This window comes from Ixodes scapularis, unplaced genomic scaffold, assembly GCF_016920785.2.
Source record: "Ixodes scapularis isolate PalLabHiFi unplaced genomic scaffold, ASM1692078v2 PGA_scaffold10__122_contigs__length_95168666, whole genome shotgun sequence".
Lineage (NCBI taxonomy): Eukaryota > Metazoa > Arthropoda > Arachnida > Ixodida > Ixodidae > Ixodes > Ixodes scapularis.
Window position 1 is genome coordinate 8,935,127 of NW_024609836.1, and position 19,153 is coordinate 8,954,279.

General features: G+C 47.6%; 2 protein-coding genes across 2 annotated transcripts; both read left to right on the plus strand.

Annotated features, from left to right (window-relative positions):
• The first annotated feature begins 833 nt into the window (after positions 1 to 833).
• Positions 834 to 11,892, plus strand: LOC120838780. The gene is made up of 5 exons (XM_042288790.1): positions 834 to 1,203; positions 1,500 to 1,674; positions 10,646 to 10,801; positions 10,880 to 11,225; positions 11,412 to 11,892. Exons 1-5 carry the CDS (start codon positions 871 to 873, stop codon positions 11,890 to 11,892), a joined length of 1,491 nt encoding a protein of 496 aa, XP_042144724.1. The 5' UTR covers positions 834 to 870.
• Positions 11,893 to 15,552: 3,660 nt separating this feature from the next.
• LOC115319719 lies at positions 15,553 to 18,816 on the plus strand. Its single transcript, XM_042288791.1, has 5 exons — positions 15,553 to 15,577; positions 16,768 to 17,010; positions 18,212 to 18,383; positions 18,442 to 18,587; positions 18,644 to 18,816. Exons 1-5 carry the CDS (start codon positions 15,553 to 15,555, stop codon positions 18,814 to 18,816), a joined length of 759 nt encoding a protein of 252 aa, XP_042144725.1.
• Positions 18,817 to 19,153: the final 337 nt, after the last annotated feature.

Below are 19,153 nucleotides of genomic sequence, written 5' to 3' on the forward strand. Positions count from 1 at the left end.
AATCAATCGCGGGCCCGGCTTGTTCGTCTGGCCTCGGTAGAACTGTAATGTATATCCTCGAACACGTGACGCTTCGCGAGCGCGCGAATTGAACCTGGCTGGGAACAGAAAACTGCTCAGGACAGAACGACCGGATGCACGCCACGCAGCGTTTTCCTTAAAGGGATGCTGAACCGAAGACCATAATCTAAATTCTTTGTTGTTTTGATATTTACAGCACACGAATGGCTCTTAAATTACGGTACTTGAAATAATAAAGTTGTCTAAAGTGTATGATTTATGGAAATAAATATTCTAAGGTGCACCTGGTGAGTTTCTTTGAAAGCTCGTTTAGTGACGACACTATACCTGTAGTACGCAGAGCGCGGCTATGGTGAGCTCCTCCGACCTACCTCGTTGGCTCCGACGTGCGCTCACGCCACGTGGTGGCGCGACGAAACAGAAATGCGATGTGCGAACCCCATCCCGAAACGCAAACGATGAGATATATTTTTAAAAGAAAAGCAATTTTATCTGATACATTTGTCGAATGGTGTTTATTATGTTGTTTTTCACACGACACCTATGCGGCTCCGAACGGCCTAGCGAGCGTGGCCAGTGGCGAGCAAGCGGCATCTTGGCGACATCAAACATCACGCTGTCGAAGTCACCGTGGTCGAAGTGTAACCACGTGTAACGGCGGCGCGCTTTTTAGCTCTGCTTCAGACCAAGGTACCGAAGCTGGACACCTCTTCGGTTCTTCCAACCAACGCCGATCGTTCTGGCGTTCTCAGTCTGTTGAAGCGGGTGGCGAAAGCAACGATGCAGCAGTCATCTGAGTTGGCTAAGCGTCTGGCGCTCAACTAGTGTGATCCAGCGGTTTCGCAAGATATGCCGCTGCACTGTGCAGCGCAGGACTGTATGAACTGCAGTTCTTACAATGGCAGGCTTGTGCATACGTTTCCAACCGAGCCCACGTTGCAAAAGTTATGGATTCGCGCCTCCCGCCCTTCACAGCCAACCTGGCTGCCCTCGAAGAGCGCCTGGCTATGCTCAGACCACTTCGCAGACGAAGACTATCACATGAGCCCGACGCTACTACGGAGCCTCGGCCTGCCGACGAAACGTTGCAGGTTTAAACCTGGCGTGGTGCCGTCGCTGTTTACACGGAAACGCAAGCAACAGCAACCCGATGGCAACGAGGAAAAACGGCGACGGAAAGAGGTGGGTTGTTTTCGTAACGGCTGAAATATATTTTTGTACTCAATTGCTCGGTTAATACAGCGGCTGGGGTTCGATTCCGAAACGTTTTTGTTTTGTTCTGCTAGCAGGTAGCTGTCTTGTGGTGTTGATATTACAAATTCCGCAGCATAGGTACACTATAGAGGACCTTGTAACTAGCACACTGTTTGTGATGTACAATTTTTGCACGTTTCCTAGAACAGTGCTTTGCTCTACTTTGCACCAAGCAGCGCTCTTGGTACTTACACACGCGAAGTGCTTCTGGTTACCATTTCTAGTTTATTGATGACCTGTTGGGAAAGCTACCAGAAGCAACAGCCACAGACACTGTTGAACAAGTTGACATGCCATCAACCTCTTCGACTACTAACAAGACAAGGCAAAGCCTTGACCCTCAACATGAGCCACCACATGATGAAAGTGCTGGCATCGAGGAACCTTGTTTCAGCTCAGGTATGCACGCTGGCTGAAACCGCTCTGCTGCCGCCTCGTTTTAGACATATTTCAGTCACCTTTATATAGGGAGTTGGCACAGAACGCCAAATTTTTTCATTAGCCAAATAGAAGACGTTATGCAGTTATTAAAAGTGTTTCTACCACCAGTTTTATTCTTCCTCTGACTGTAGACCAGAGGTCGGCAATTTAGGTCGCCCTCACTCACCGTCACAGCCACACTCACCTAAGCACTTCACTCACCCCAAGCTTGGCGCAGTATGGCCATAGTAGCTTTGCGCCATAAAGCCCGTAATCAACAACCTTCACTCACCCTCACACCTACACTCACCTTCAGCCCCTCACTCACCCTCATCCTCACAGTCACACTCACCTTCAGCCCTTCACTCACGCTCACTGAACCTCGCGGTCCTCACGCACCATGGCCCTCATGCACTCATGGCCCTCACGCCCCTCACCGCCCTTATACCCCTCACGGCCCTCACACGCTCATGGCCCTCACGCCACTCACCGCCCTCACGCCGCTCACTCACTCATGGCCCTCACACCCCTCACCGCCCTCACGCCCCTCACCGCCCTCACTCACTCATGGCCCTCACACCCCTCACGCACTTACCGTCCTCATGGCCCTCACGCACTCATAGCCTTCATGCACTCACCGCCCTCACGCACTCATACCCCTCACGCTTTCATGGCCCTCAGGCCACTAAGGCCCGCTTCATATGCAGCAATTTCGCCCAGAAACTTGACTTCGCAACATCATGCAGCAACACGGGCCACCCATGTTCACATGCAGCAACCAATTGCTGCAATTTGCCATTGTCGTCATGAAATTTTAGCTTTCTTTCACTATTTAGACATACAATTACACGCTATGAACGTGTTTTTATGCATTTCAATCTCGTTGAGAATACTAATGCATCTTTCTGAAACAGTTTATTTCCAAAAACGATCAATTTCAAACCAGAACCAAGTTTTTGTTGTCATCATCACCGGAACAAGGTATCACATCAAAATATTGCGTCTCTTATTGGATACAGCCGCTTCAAACGTCTCCGAATTGCTCCGAATTGCTCGCTTGTTTCGAGCCGGACCCGATCTCAGAAATTCGTGTTGATCTAGGGAAAGCTAGGAAACAACCTGCCAGCAACACCAAAATTGATGAGAAAGTTGCTCCGTCTGAGGGGGGCCTCACGCACCCACCGCCCTCACGCACTCATGGCCCTCACACCCCTCACGCACTCATCGCCCTCACGACCCTGATGTCACTCACGCGCTCACTGCCCTCACACCCCTCACGCACTCACCGCCCTCACCCCCGCAGGGGGCACCTGTGAAAGCAGGTGTTTGGAGAGTGGCGTCTCCACGGACCCCGAGCTCCGCAGGGGGCGCCTGCGCCTTAGGTGCTAGGTGCTTGGTGAGTAGCGTCACCACGGACCCCAGCCACTTTGGCGACACCACAGACCCTGAGTAAAAGTGGCTAAGACCCACCCACGTCTGGCTGTGCGTGGCGAGCCCGTGTCCAGGGAAAAGGGCATCCTGGTGGTTGAGCTGAGCCCGGGGTAGGTTTGGACCCTTCGGGGCCCCCCGGGCGAGGCAACACACCACTTTGGCCCCTGCTTCCTGTAGACGGGTGTCCTGGCTTGGCCCGACCAGGATGATTCAGTCAGTCGCCAGATCTTCTACTATCCCCTCCGATCTTTCACTTTTACCTGTCCTGTTTCCTTCTTTTCCTTCTCATTTCTCTTGCTCCTTTTTCTTCCCTCTTTGGCGGCAAGGGCTAACCTTGGGTGGCAATAGACCTCTTGTCTGGACCCACACTAGGTTATAGTGTCTTGGTAGCACTGATAGCGTAATGTCGTCAGCAAAACCTTTATTGCTATGGCGCATTACCTATCCCCATGTTGGGCTCCGTGGTGGGTGGTGCGCTACAGACACCGAACGCCTCCCCATTTCTCATGGGTTCCAAGCAAAACCAAAAACCTGATCGGGCCCTGAAAAGGGTCCGGACCGAAGTACACGTTATGAAAGCATTTACACCTGTGGAGAAGTTTCCTCGATTTCTTGTTATGCATTCTGAAATGGAAAAACCCTTATCCAAGTTATCCCCTTTCCTGGTTTCAAAAACACTTGAATCTGTGATCGGAAAGAAGTTTAAAGCAAAAAAAAAATGCCATCTGGAGATCTCCTCGTTGAAGTTGTGACCTCTCAACAATGCTCAGACCTGCTGGCACTCAACTTGGTTTCCGACTACAGGGTTACTGTATCACCCCACCGCACTTTGAACACTATTAAAGGCGTAATATCAGAAGATGACCTTCTAGAATCCCCCGAGGAGGAAATTGTCGATGGCCTTCGTGACCAAGGAGTCATAGCTGCAAAGCGAATTTCTTTTCGCCGGGACGGTCAGGAGATTAGGACAAAGCATGTCATTCTGACTTTTGAGCTGAAAGCGCTCCCAGAATCAATCAAAGCGGGGTATCTAAACTGTAAAGTACGGCCGTATGTGCCGAACCCTCAGCGTTGCTTCCACTGCCAGAGGTATGGCCATAGCGCCCTGAGCTGCCGTGGAAAAACAACGTGCGCCAAGTGTGGCAAAAATGATCACCCTACAGAGAATTGCTCGAATCCACCTTCCTGCATCAACTGCAAAGAACCTCACCCGGCTTATTCCCGATCTTGCAAAAAATGGAAAGAAAAAGAAATTATATCACTCAAAGTGAAAGAGAACATTTCGTTCCCCGAAGCCAGGAAGCGATTCTCCTTCCTGCAGGAGGGGCCTTACTCTTTGGTGGCACGTGCAGGGGGTGTGCCATCAAAGTCTTCGGTAGGAACCCAGGTCGGTCCTAATGACCTGGGGATTCCACCACCTCCCCCTGCCTCACAAAGATTCGGTCCACGACTCCGTTTGTCGTTGGAACCAAAGACATCACAGGGGCCTCCAGATGGTGCAGAGGCGAGGGATGCCTCTGTGCTAATGGAGGGGAGACAAGAGGAGAGGCGGCAACAGCAGCCTCGGGGAGAAGGCATTGGTGCCTCCTCCATTCCAAAGGACGGGCCGTCGAACGATGTGCCTGCCCTGGTTACTCGGACCCCTCCCAGGAAGAAGGAGGGTGTGTTATGTTTTAAGGCGCTAGGAGAGGCCTCGACATCTAAGGATGTACCCATACCAGCTGCTCCCTCAGCCGTTCAGCCTGAGGAGGAGCGGATGGAACTTGGTGAACCTCCTCCCCCTCGTTCAGTCCCACCTGATGACACCAGGCTTAAAAAGTCTTCCCAGAAAAAGCTCAATCCACGAGTAACTGCACCCAAACCGCCCCAGGGCACCTAGTGCAGGTTTCCTTTTTTGTTTTGTTTTACTTTAAATCGTTTTTAACATGAACACATATAGTTTTATACAGTGGAACTGTAGAAGTCTCCTGCAAAATATTGATGACATTCATTTCTTTCTAGATGAGCTACAGCCCATTGCTGTGTGCTTGCAGGAGACGTATCTCAACAATACCCATACAAATGTTTTTAATCATCACCGCGTTTTTAGAAAGGATCCGGATTCAGACCACTCTTCTGGTGGTGTTGCCATTGTTGTACGGAGTGGCATAGCATGTGTGGAAGTTCCTCTGCGTACATCACTAGAAGCAGTTGCGGTACGTGTTCTTACCGATCGTCTCATTACGGTTGTGTCCTTGTATTTACCACCTCATCGTCAACTGCATCTTCATGAACTTCAAGGATTGGTTCAGCAACTCCCAACGCCTTTTTTAATTTGTGGTGATTTTAATGCTCACAGTCCCATGTGGGGCAGTAAGCGCCTTGACTCTCGTGGCGCTGTTGTAGAAAGATTTTTACTCTCGTCAGACATATGTCTTTTAAATAAGAAAGAACCAACATTTTATAGTTCCACTCATAATTGCTTCACATCCATTGACCTCTCCATTTCATCACCATCAATACTTCCCTGTTTTTCTTGGAAGGTTTTAGACAACCCTTTTGGGAGTGATCATTTCCCAGTTGTAATCGAAAGCCTCGTTCCTCTGCCGACTATTTTAAAACGAACCCCTAGGTGGAAACTGGACAAAGCCGACTGGGCACTCCTTAAACTTGATGCAGTGCTTGATCTGTCAGTTCTAGCAAATTTGTCACCTGAAGAAGCGACAGTGTATGTTACGGAGCAAATCATAAGTGCCGCCCAAGACGCCATTCCTCGCACCTCTGAAAATTTACCCAAGAGTTGTAGGCCTTGGTGGAATGAAGACTGTGCTACCACTAGGAAAAAGCAGCATAGGGCATGGGATACCTTTCGGAGGTACCCTACTTCTTCAAATAGGATAGCATTTAAAAGACTAAAAGCAAAGGCCCGATGGACTAGGAGGAAAGCTAAGTGGAAGTCCTGGACCAAGTACATTTCCTCCCTAAATAGTTTTGTCTCGGAGAAGGAAGTTTGGGATAGGTACAAAAAAATCAAAGGGGACTACCGTTGCTTTGTTATTCCTCTATTTAGCTCCCCTGCTACTTCGCTGAAAGATGTTGCTAATGTGCTTGGAGAGCACTTTGAGAATGTTTCCAGCTCCCGAAATTATCGTATGGAATTTAAACGTTTTAAAGCAAGTGCTGAGTATCACCGTATACCCATGTCCGGTTGTAGCTCTGAGCCATACAACACTCCTTTCACAATGCAAGAACTAGAGGTAGCTCTGGGCTCCAAAAAGAGATCGGCTCCAGGCCCTGATGGAATCCACTATGAAATGCTCCGTCAGTTGTCTCGTGAATCGCTGAACACACTACTAGGATTTTTCAACTATCTGTGGGAAGCAGCTTACTTTCCTCAAATCTGGAAACAGGCGCATGTAATTCCTTTGCTGAAAGCTGGGAAGGACCCTTCGGACCCACGTAGTTACCGTCCAATCGCGTTAACGAGTTGCCTTGGCAAAACCTTCGAACGCCTTATTAATAGGCGGTTAATATATATTTTGGAGCATAACCACTTCTTTGCTAATAACCAATGTGGCTTTCGAGAAGGGCGGTCTACTTTGGACCACATAGTCCGTCTGGAAACAACCATACGTGAAGCTTTCGTAAATAGGCAACATTGTGTATCCGTTTTCTTCGACCTGGAGAAAGCATATGATACGACATGGCGGTATGGTATCCTTCATGATTTGTATGCCTCTGGTGTACGTGGTCGCATGTTGCGGTGTATAAGCAGTTTTCTCACAGGTCGCTCCTTTCAAGTTCGACTTGGCACCACACTATCCGACCAGTATATCCAGGAAAATGGTGTTCCGCAAGGAGGTGTGCTGAGTGTCTCCTTGTTTGCCGTAAAGATAAACTCGTTGTCAAAGGTAATTCCACCTTCCGTTTCATACTCCCTCTACGTGGATGATATTCACATCTCGGCCTCTTCTTGTAATTTGTCTAGCTGTGAGCGGCAACTGCAGCTTACCATCAACAGAATTAGTAAGTGGGCTGACGAAAATGGGTTTAAGTTTTCAGCTGATAAGACTATCTGCGTGCCATTTTCTCTGCGTCGGGGGCTGTTTCTAGATCCAGAACTGATGCTAAACAGGGTTCCTATTAATGTAAAAACAGAGCATAAATTTTTGGGCATAACGTTTGATAAAAAGTTAAACTTCGTTTCCCACCTGAAGGACCTGAGGAAGAAGTGCCTTAAATCAGCTAATATTCTTAAAGTCTTAGCGCACAAGTCATGGGGATCCGACAGAATATGTCTGCTACGCCTGTACAACTCCCTTATCCGGTCACGTCTGGACTATGGTGCTATAGTTTACGACTCAGCGAGGCCTTCTGCACTGAAAATGTTGGATCCTGTGCATCATCTCGGTTTAAGGCTCGCTACAGGTGCCTTCCGCACATCGCCCATTCCTAGCTTGTACGCTGAATCTAATCAGATGTCACTTAGGCACAGACGACGTTATCTTGCTGTGACTTATGCTTCCAGAATTTTGTCCTATCCAAATCACGCAACGTATGGTGCCTTGCAACATTCTCGGTTTGCTCGTCTTTTGGAACATAAGCCCAGGGTTGTACCACCTTTAAGTCTTCGCCTTGAGGACATTTGTACATCTCTTGACCTCACCCTTGACGAGACCGACCTTTTGCAGAAGGGTGAAAATGAAGCTCCGTGGAGTACGTTGCCCGTCTATTGCGATTGGTATTTTACTAGATTTAATAAACATAACGTCCCCCCAGTGGTGATTCAGCAAGAATTTCTTGAGGTGCAGAAGAAGTATGGTAACTACTCCCAATTTTATACCGATGGTGCCAAATCATTGCATTTTGTAGGGTCAGCAGTTTACTCTGAAGGATTCAGTAAGGTTCAGCGTCTCAAGGAATGTGCAAGTATTTACACGGCAGAGCTCTATGCAGTGTTGATGGCCTTGGAATATATCCTCATCAGCAAGACAATGAAATATATTTTATTCGTGGACTCTCAAAGTGTGCTCACCACACTTTGCTCAATAAAGGGAAGTAAAAATAGACTGGCACAACGTGTCCGATCTAAGGTACAATGTGGTCTGCGGCTTGGCCTAGACATAAAAGTCTGCTGGGTACCTAGCCATGTGGGGATCCTAGGTAATGAAAGAGCAGACGAATTGGCCACGAGGTCTAAGCACCTACTGCCAACCACCTCACAGATTCCATTTCAAGACATGAAGCCCTTGGTAAAATCATCAGTTTTCCAGCTATGGCAATCAGAGTGGAGTCTGGAATGCGAAAACAAACTTCACAGGATTAAACCAGCTCTTGGTATGTGGGAGAGTGCATCCCACAAAACCCGCCGCCTTGAAGTTCTTTTGTGTCGTCTTAGAATTGGACATTCCTTCCTCACCCACAAACATCTGCTCAGGGGGGAAGCCCCACCCCTGTGTGATGAATGTGGGGAGCGTTTAACAATTTTACACATTTTGTGGCTGTGCCCAGGGCTTGAGCAAGAACGACGTACACATTTCCCCGAGTTTTTTTCGCACCAGATTCCTTTTCACCCAGCGCTGCTAATTGGGGAGACTCCTATAGTACCATTTGATTGTGTCATAAATTACTTAAGAAAAACCGGCTTCCTACTGGAGTTGTAATTTTAACTCTGACTTTTAACCTTGTCATATGAACCTCTTTTCGATAATTCATATAAAACAGTCCTGAGTATGTCCGAACTAAACAAGCTTGGCGCAGTGTGGCCATAGTAGCTTTGCGCCATAAAGCCCGCAATCAACAACAACTCACCGCCCTCACAGCCCTGATACCCCTCACGCACTCATGGCCCTCACGCCACTCACCTCCCTCACGCTCCTCATGCACTCATAACCCTCACTCCCCTCACGCACTCACCGCCCTGACGCACTCACGATCCTGACAGCCCTCAAGGCCCTCACTCGCCCTCACACTCATGAATTTCCTGGTTCAGAAACTCACTCACCCTCACCTCACCTGTGAAGATGAGGGTGAGTGAGGGCCCTCATGAGTGAGGTTTGCCGCAGCATGCTATAGACCCTTGTCATGTTTACAAACAGAAGCTGCCTCCTGCGTCCCAATGAACTTCCGGTCCGTCATTTTTGTGAAACGTCCTAGAGCTTCATTATGCCACGAGTTCTAGGATGTACAAACGACGATGCTTACTAGAGCGCATTCTGCCACTCTAGTAAGCGTATATAGGCACCCGGTGGCTTACAAGTGTATTGAAAAGTCTTCAAGTGTTCTTTTGAAAACCAGTCATTTATGTGGACATCATAATTATGGGTTGTTTGGCGTTTCAAGGTGCCTCGTTAGGATGGGAACTGATTCGCTTCTGTATGACCCGGAAGTTCGCTGGGATGTCAACTAGCAAAAGCCCCATTTTGCAGAGTAATGCAGGATAGTGTCTATACTTCCAGTGGTGTCAAAAGTGTCTGAGGGCTGAGGTTGGCCCCACCCCCTTCACCCACATTGTTTACAGCTGTCTGAAATTTCGGGGGGTCTAGAGCCCCCCCCTGCCCCCCTGTTTCGACGCCACTGTATTGGGGAGGAGATTGAGCATTCGCGCCACTAGCGGCATGCTGCAGCTGTGTAAACAACAAACCTAATTTTATTGTTTGTTGTTGATCAGAGTAATCGAAGATGATGATTCGAAGGCCGCTCCTCGTGCGTCCAGAGCACTGGTGAAAGCGAAGCGCTCGTGCTTAGACCATGCTAGGCGAAATTCAATTTGTTTGTTTTGCTGTGTTAGTAAGCACCGCGCTGTGTGGACAACAAGCTCGATAAAGCGCCCCTATAGTTCGATCTCCTGCCCAATACTTCTTAACTTAATTTTGTGGAAACCTCATACTTTGTTTCATGTGTCTGGCAACGAATCCTAAAATTTCAACAGGCAACATTGATGCAGTGTACGTGATTACAGTCACAAAGAGGCGATTAGAAGATTGGTGGAAATTATCTAGGGAAAATTGGATGATGCACAACTAACTAGCACAGCTGGGGACAGGCGGGACAGAGGAAAATTGGGACTCCCTCCTATGTGGCTCCGGCCCAAAGTCTCAACCCTGTCTCCCAGTGAGTCCGGTGCAGGGGTAACGCCGACAAGGTTTGACCAAAGGAAAATTGGCGGCTCCCTCGCCCGGGGTGAAGAGGCGGAGGCGGGGGTGATGTTATTAGTTTTTTTGCCTGATCCCCCAAAAGTCACCCTGGTGATATCCCGCACTACCTGGCAATAGTTAGGGGGGAAAAATTGGCTTAGAACGGCGGGAGGAATCAAATGTTTGTCTTTCCTAGTCTTAGGCTAGATGGCGCAAGCTACCGCTTGCTGCAAAAGGTATAGTCAGTAACATCCATCCACCCATCCTTGGGTAAATTTTAATCTCTTCAGTTATGGCCACACTCCTTTTGGAACAAAACTGAGATGGCCTAGATTTCTGCTGAGTGCACCGGTGAATGATAGTTTTGTTTTGAAATGCACTTTTATTTTCTTTGCTACGGACAGCCTCCTCCCTCAGTAAGGCTGCACAAGCTCGACCTGATCTTCTGGATGCTGCTGCGCAAGCTCGACCTGATCTTCTGGATGCTGCTGCACAAGCTCGACCTGATCTTCTGAATGCTGCTACGCAGTCCTCAGACCTCTACTTGCGCAGAAACGCAAGTATGTATCTATAAAAAGCAGATGAACAGAAGTTAATAATATTTAATCTATTGTAATACATTCCAATGACACTTGCAGGCACACAAGTCATCATCAAGAATCCGTCGCGATACAGCCAAACGGATCCTGTCCTTGTGAGGCCACGTTGCTCATCACCAAATCACCTCCTGCAGGCACAATTAGATTGGACGTTGCCTACAGTGCTGACACAGTTGCCACAACCTCCAATGCCGCCAGAACCATCGGCGCCACTACAGCCAGAAGTGCCACCGCAGCCGCACACAGCTACTAGCGAACCAGCCATCCCAGAAGATTCCGGCGAGGAGTCTTTTACAGAGCTGCCTGAGCAACATTTGGAAGCGGACACAACATATCTTCCATCCGACACAAGCCTTCTGATGATGTCAGGCACCAGCTTTCTAAGGTTTGTATCTGTACAATACATGTTATGTGTAGTATCGAGCATGAAAGCATGGCACTTGTCGTGTATTCTTTCATATACTTCGCTTTATGCAAATCTTTGTTTTGCATTGTAGGCCAGCATTCTACTCCACTTTAGTAGTGAGGTTATCCTACAATCTTTTGCATGTTTCTCAAATCTGACTTCCAGGGATCACCAGACAAGCACATCTTGTGCCAGCCCACTGGACAACGACAACAGTGCTGCCATAAACGACCACCAGACAAGCACATCTTGTGCCAACCCGCTGGACCAAGAAAACAGTGCTGCCATAAACGACCACATCTTAGAAAGAAAGTTCTTGATTTTTGAATCTTTCTTGGACGAGCTCCTTGCTAAATGTCCGAAGTGTGCCGCACCCTGCCACACTATATATAAGAAGGTCAAGGGGACATGCCTCACAGTACGAAGAATCTGCAACAACGGCGATGTGCACTGCTGGAGCAGCCAGCCCATTGTGAACAGGAGGCCACTGGGCAACATACTCTTCGCTGCAGTGACTCTCTATTCTGGATGCATTGTGAAGAAGGTCCTGCGGCTTTTCACCCAAATCGGAGTGCCCCGCATCTCATATAGAACATTCTTCAAGGTCCAGGCTGCCTTCCTTCTGCCAGCCATCAGACAGGTTTGACATGTTTCCAGTTGTTGCTGACACCATACTTTTCGAAATATGGGTTTTTGTCCCAGATGTGAGGAAATGCTCAACCATAATTTTTGGCTTGACAGTCCAACTGCGAGGTAGGGGAGAAAACGGGCTGGGAAGCAGTCAGGTTTAGATGCATCCACTAAACCTTTAATGATGTATCAGGTCGGCTTGGTCTTTGTAGAAGCTGTCTGCACAGGCTTTGCCTGTGCACAGGACAACTGAGTCCGCTTGCAAACTATCAGCTTACCTATGAGGTGAGAGGTTGGACAAGCAACACGTGTACTGCAATATAAATTACCCGTTTGGATTTTGGAGCACCATTTTTAACTACTATGAGACTTAACGAACAGAAATATGCTCTACTTCACTTGAAAGGACCATGCCAAAAAAGATGTACCAAGAGCTTTGATGCCCGTGTTATTAGCATAAATGCTGAAACATGTAACACAGCATTCAGGTTCCTGAGGTGCGTTGACACGGTCCTAACTTTTTATGATACAGTGGACTGTAGAGTGGAAGCAACGCCTTGACAGTACAAATCAAATATTGGCTGTCTTTGTGACGGCAATCTTCTGAGTGTGTGTTTTCCTGGCTTGCTCTACAGCAAGCCAGGAATATTTCCTCGTTTGCTGTAAAGCTGCTGTCGAATGCAGCCTATGGTTGTTCCCTAGCTGGCTATTAATGTCTCATAATTAAAAGGAACAAGTTGCCCATTATCTTGAACATATACCTGCTACATTTATGGTTTGAAAGCTAGTCAGAAAAAATAGAAACTACAGTATTCTATCTCGTAACTGAGAGTCGGTATAAGCATGAAGTGATTTGCAGGGCCACAGGTGCTAGTGCAATCCGTGTATTAGCGAGTGCACCCTTTCCCCAAGTGCCCCCCCTCCCCCCTGGCACGTCCCCAGCATTGTCCAGAACTAGGCGCCCAAAATCCAACGCTAGCTTTCATCGAGTGTCAGCTATTGAATCTGAATGTATTGAGCCCCCATTCAATCAGCTTCTACCTTGGGCCCCTGTTTCGCGGTGTTCGTGGAATCCTATACTCTGTTTCACCCTCAGTCTGACCGCATTGAAAGCTGAGCCAATCCAGCGCCGCGAGAGTATCACGCGACCTTCTCATTGGGTGGTGTGACATGCGGAGCTCTAGATTACCTGTCACTTTTAACGCTGGATTAGATTGTATTGCTTGTAGCATGCACTGCGCTCGGACTGAAGGTGAAATGGAGTATGGCACGTGCACCACAGTAACGACCAGAAAGTGTACATACCAACCTTGTGGCGCTACAGTATCCAAAACCTATGGTGTGAAAAGCTCTTTCCACATCAGCAAAGTGCCCTGCATACAAGCAAGCTCTCAGGTCATGGTCGTGCACAGTTGACACGAAATTGATAACTAGGGCGCTCACAATCCCTGGCAAGCTTCCATCGAGTATCGGTCATTGAATCGGAATTTATCGAGCGCATATTCATTGTCTTCTTTCTCGGGCCCCTGTCTCGCGATGCTCATAGCATCCCAGAACAGGCACCACAGTAACAAGCAGAGGGTGTACCACCCTTGTTGCGCCATGGCCACCAAAATCGCCGGTATGGCGATTTTGGTGGCCATAGGGCTACATATCTTTAACACATCAGCAAAGAGGCCTGCACACCAGCAAACCCACGGGTCATCATAGTCAAGCACAGCTGACCCAAATTTTAATACCCTTGTGAAGTACTCGTAGGATAGCTCTGAATAGAGAGCGCTCGGCTCCCAGCCAGCTGACCCAGGTTCGATACCTATCAGGGGATGAATTATTTTTACTCCTCAGTGAGTGAACACACAGTTCGAAAGGTTTCGGATATATTTCCAAAGGGTTTTGGAATCACTTTTGACAATATTTCGTGAACGGTTTCAGAGACGGTTTGGCGATAACGAGAGCTATAAGCATTTCATGATTAATATATGTTTCTTTGCTGTTGGCAACTCCCTCTTCTAATAAAGTGGAAGAACCTTGGTCTGATATTCTAGATGCTGCCGTTTGTTGTTCATTAACAAAAACTTTATTAAATTTTGTCCTACCAGGTATGGAACAAACAGCAGGCTGAGCTCTTCAAAGAATCCACTGGGCGAGGGCTGGTCCTTGCATGTGATGGGCGATCAGACTCCCCTGGGCACTCGGCCAAATATGGTACATACACGGCGATCGACTCCAAGACAAAAAAGGTTCTGCATGTCGAAACAGTGCAGGTAAAGTTCCCCCGGGGGTGCAGATTCATTCGGATTTTTTAAACTCATAACCTCAACCCCTTTTTACTTTTTAAGAAAGAAATTGTAGCTTATGTTAATGGGGCCGATGCGACGCTAGGTTGTGCATGTTATAGGACAGTGGTTCTCAAATGGGGGTCCGCAGACCCTTAGGGGTCCGGGAAGACATTCTAGGGGTCCGCAAAGCCCTGCCTCATCAGTCAAGTTCGGCAATAAAAGTTATCTTTTTTCAGATCGAGAAGGAATTTTTCCATTTTCGGGCTAGTTTTCTTGTGTGCATGTCAATAAGAGGTCTACTTTGCACTAGCCCTTAGTTAAATCCATTTATTATGTCATTATTATATTTAACCTATACATTCGCCCTCCCCTCACCACGCGAAAGGGGTCCTCATTATCTCCGCTTATCCACAAGGGGTCCGCGCAACATCAATAGTTGAGAACCACTGTTATAGGATTATGTCACTCTTCCTGAAACTTTCCGTCTGATATCCATGACAGGTACAGAGGAAACAAAGGCTCATTTGTGTTTGTGAAAATAGTTGAAGTATGAAATGCTGAGAACAAAGACATAATGGGGAGGCAACATCTGACAGGTGGTCCTGTTTATCAGCTTTAGTTAAGTTGGTTTGGATACCTCGACGTTCACTGTGAGAGCACAATGTGTAATTTTTTGTTGCAGTCCAACGAAACAAAGGGGAGCTGGGCTATGGAGCTCGAGGGACTGAAAAGAACCCTTGTGATCTTTGAGGCAAATGGCCTAATTGTGGATTCCGTCATCACCGATCGCCACAGCATGATTAAGTGTTTTCTGGCCAAGGTCCATCCCCACATTTTGCACAGATTTGACTGCTGGCACGTCGCAAAAGGTAAGCCATAGGTAGAGTTCTGGTTTATCAAGTAACACCTAAAAAAAGTCTAGGGATACCTGTAATTTTTACACAATGTCCTAGCTCTGCCTGTCATTGGGGCAAACATGAACGATGACAAGAGAGTACAGTAGGCCTGCATTTATTAGTGTAAACTTTTATTTACTCTAGCACGTCCTATGGCCATTGATCTGGCCGTAGGACGTATCAAAGGCCAACAAGATAGTTTCGCACGCGAGAATACCATACTTTTTTAAATGTAGGCCTACTTCCTTCTGGCACTGTTCTTTAAAATCGGGGAACGACCTGCAATTGTAAAATGTTCTGACCGCGTTGAGCTAACAGTAGACGTGGGAAAGATGCTCCCTCACGTCAACCACTTCTCCGGTGCGATGTGGGGATACTTCACACGAGCAGTGCATTGCAATTGCTGCGGTTTGCAGAGCTATCTGGTTGATTGTTTTCGGACTCCGGATGTTGTGCCACTACTGTATGAATGATAAAGCCAAAACAACACCGGATAGTGACATGCCACTCGCCACGAATTTGGGGGGTGGGGGGGGGGGGGGGGAGTTTCTTTGTAACAGGAAGCTTCAGTTTCAATATCTCCCAACTGTTGATAGCCTCCTGTGTGAGCCAGTAGTAAGCAATACTAGACCCTCTTATAAATTAAGTCCGGTCACTTCGTTCACTATCACCATCGGTGTTTCTATACATGCTAATGACGGCCTTTTGATAGTGGCATAGGATACCATCTCAAGACTGGCGCTTTGAAGCGGTCTTTTCCGGTAGAATACCTTGCTCTAGAAAAAGATGTTTCAAAAGTAAGGTGCACGTGACAGCTCGTGTTTATAGCCTTTGTGGCCCAGTGCTGTCCTGTTAGACTTCATAACGTTGCATGTTTATGTCAAGGTTGGAATCTGAGTCACCACGGCATTTGTGCTTTTGTATGCCGCATCGCAATTGATTCAGGGAGTGACCTGACGTGCAACGTACTAAACATGTATGTCACGGTAACTCGCGTTTGAATCTCAAAATATGTGGCCCACTACAGTCGGGGCACTTCGTAAAGGATTTTTTTTTTTAGAGTGCAGCTCTTGGGTGCCCGTTTACGACTTGAGCGGCGTTGGCATCGCCGTAACCGCGCAGTGCATTATGGGTAAATTTCCCCGCCAAGTTTAGCGGAAAAGTTTCCCCACTAAATTTAGCGGAAAAATTTCCCCCTAAACGAGAGGAGAGGAAGAGGGGCATAGCCTCCTCATCGTACCTTCCCTTCCTCCTCCTCAAGAGCTGCATTCCAATTCGGTACTTCTATTATTATGTCACTATCGAAACTGAAGTTAATCGAATATGCGTACGCTAAATAAAACACCGTCTGCTAGTGACGTATGACAGTAACAGTGCTCAGTTAAATAATGCAAAATTCTTATTACCGCATTTAGAATGTATGAACTATCCCAGCCGAGGTGCCCACAATCTGACGGAGGCTTATTGCGGAGGAGGCGCCGTGTAACCAGGCCTTCGGTTGCACGTCAAAAGATTCCCAAAATGGTCGAAATTAATCCTCAATCCTCCGCTGGGGCGTGCCAGATGCCCGTTGTTGGTTTGGCTCGTAAAACTCCCAAATGTGACTTTTAGAATGTATGAACTTCGACTGCTACTTCAGCTGAGAGATGAATTTCATTTTTGAAGCGGTCTATTGTTTTCTCTAGATTTTAACGCTGAAAACTCACATTTTTTAAGGCATAAAGAAACGTCTTGTGGCTGCTGGCAAGCTCAAGTCCCTTGCGGCACTCCAGGACTGGGTGCAGCCCATCGTAAAGCACCTATACTGGTGTGCCGAATCAAGTGAGGAAGCGCCAGACGAAATCCTCCCCAAGTGGGCATCTCTGGTGGGACATGTGGCAGACATCCACGACCATGCCGATCCCACCTACCCCAAATGCCAGCATGGAGACCTGGGGAAGAAGAAGTGGCTTCCAGAGGGTAAGGGAACCTCAAAGCACAATGAAGGTTCTGATATGGGAGCGCTCCATTCCGAGATATATATTGTGAGGTAGAGAGGACAACAATGTTGGCCACCGGGTTTATCTGGTCAAACAGAACGGCAAATTACTTGTGCATCTATATATAAGGGTCTGAACTGGCCATAGCTTGACTGGTGGCTAAACTCTTGCAGTAATAGTAGCTTTCAGTGTCTGGTACGGTCGTCCTCAAAATGAGCGTGAACAGGCCGCCGTCGACCGATTGATACTGCCAACTCTAGCTAGGGGCGCTTCCCCGAATCACTGAGAGTAAGCACCTGCGCAGAAAGAACGAATTCGCTTTTGCGAGAACGCACTGTACCCACTTTTTCACGTTACTTTGCATAAAGCGGGGCGTGCCGCTTCATATATTTATCAAGGTAGAGCGGTCGGTGTGGATGCGACCTGACACACACGCTCTGTTCTTTTAATCTCGCTTCGTGCGTTACCTTTTCGTGAATGAGGAACTAATAATCGTTTCAATACTTTCTTTTAGGAGGCGCCCAGGTGTTTATGAATAGGTATTTTATTGTATAACGAGTCTTCATTCATACCGACTTCAAGACCTGTTGATAATGCCCGTTCCCTACTTCGTTGTCAAACAGATATTGCTTCTACTATCAAGAGTGATTAAAATCGTGCCGAAACACGCAAACTACACAGCAGAATTTGTCGTTCGAAAGCACTGCCAGTGGCAGATTGGCTATCGCAACCAGCATTTGCAACTATCTGTAAAATGAAACAGACGTTCCACGGGCGGTTTTACAATTCCAGAACGAGGGTGACACACGCTAATGCAACAGCGTTTCAGTTTCTACTGCAAAGGTGCTTACTCTCACTGTGATTTGTGAGAGCGCCGCTAGCTGGAGCTGGCAGTACCAGCCGGCCGATGGCAGCCTAGTTCACGCTCATTTTGATGACGACTGTACCTTTGCTGTAGTAAATATCGCTAATCACAGGGATTGGCGAATTTATCGCGTAGGAATTTTCAGTGTGTTTTGTGATTTCCCCTTGTTCTTCCTATTGTATTCTTTGGAAGTTAGATTGTTGCATTTAGCTTTACTAACCTACTAGTTATTGACTTACTCTTATTTGTATTAATATTACTGTTGTAGGGACGACATTCATAACAAAGCATCTGTAATAAAATTTATTTTATACAGGGCTTCCAGCACATGACAAGCTCAAGAGCATTGTGCTCTCAAAGGCTCTGCTGAAGGACATACCACACCTATCGACTTCGGCACAGACATTTTCTACCGAGTGCTTTCATAGCACATTAATTCAGTTTGCGCCGAAATCTACGCACTTCGGCTATCAGAGCATGACGGCAAGGTATACAAGCCCATCATCTTTCTCCTTACAAATGCTTACTAAAGCCTTTACTTTCCAGAACATATGTGGCAGCATTACATTTTAATGAAAATGGAAGTAGGCCACAAGCCACCACAAAAGAGGGCAGCAAAAGGTGGCTGCTAAAGTGCCCCAAGCAGACCAAGAGAGCGGTTGTTGCTCCCACAAAGGGGCCCTGCACGTACGGTGAGCATGTCCAGAGAGTATAAGTGTCAACTCCTAACATGTAGCCCCAATTTCAGTCTACGTCCGTGAGCTGCTGGAGGAGGCCCTCAGGTTGAACTCGCACTACGCATCATACAGAGTTGCAAGGGAGGCACACACCACAGAGACTCCCCCACCTCTGTCGAGCGGGTATGAACGACCCGACAAGGAGACCCTCATCTTGAGCCACCAGACACGGTTTAACTGTTAAGAGGCCAATTTGCAGTGGTGGTCCAATAGACCATTTTCTATATCCCCCAAGCGCCCCAGCCCGCACTAAAAGAATCAAGGAAACGGTGTTCCTTCAGCTCCTTAGTAATTGGTAATTTCGACCATATCCTTGGTTACACAGGTCTTGAGCGTAATTCGAAGTCACCCTGAACAAGCGGCCGATATACGCCAATGGCTTGTCATATCGCTTTTAAAATTTCTCCTCAATGTCAGCGTTTTTGATACTGTGCATGCTGTCCACCCTTCAACCTGGATGAGCTGCAGAAATCTCTTACATTATCATTCTCAGGGTTGGAACGGCTGTGCCATTTCGCGGA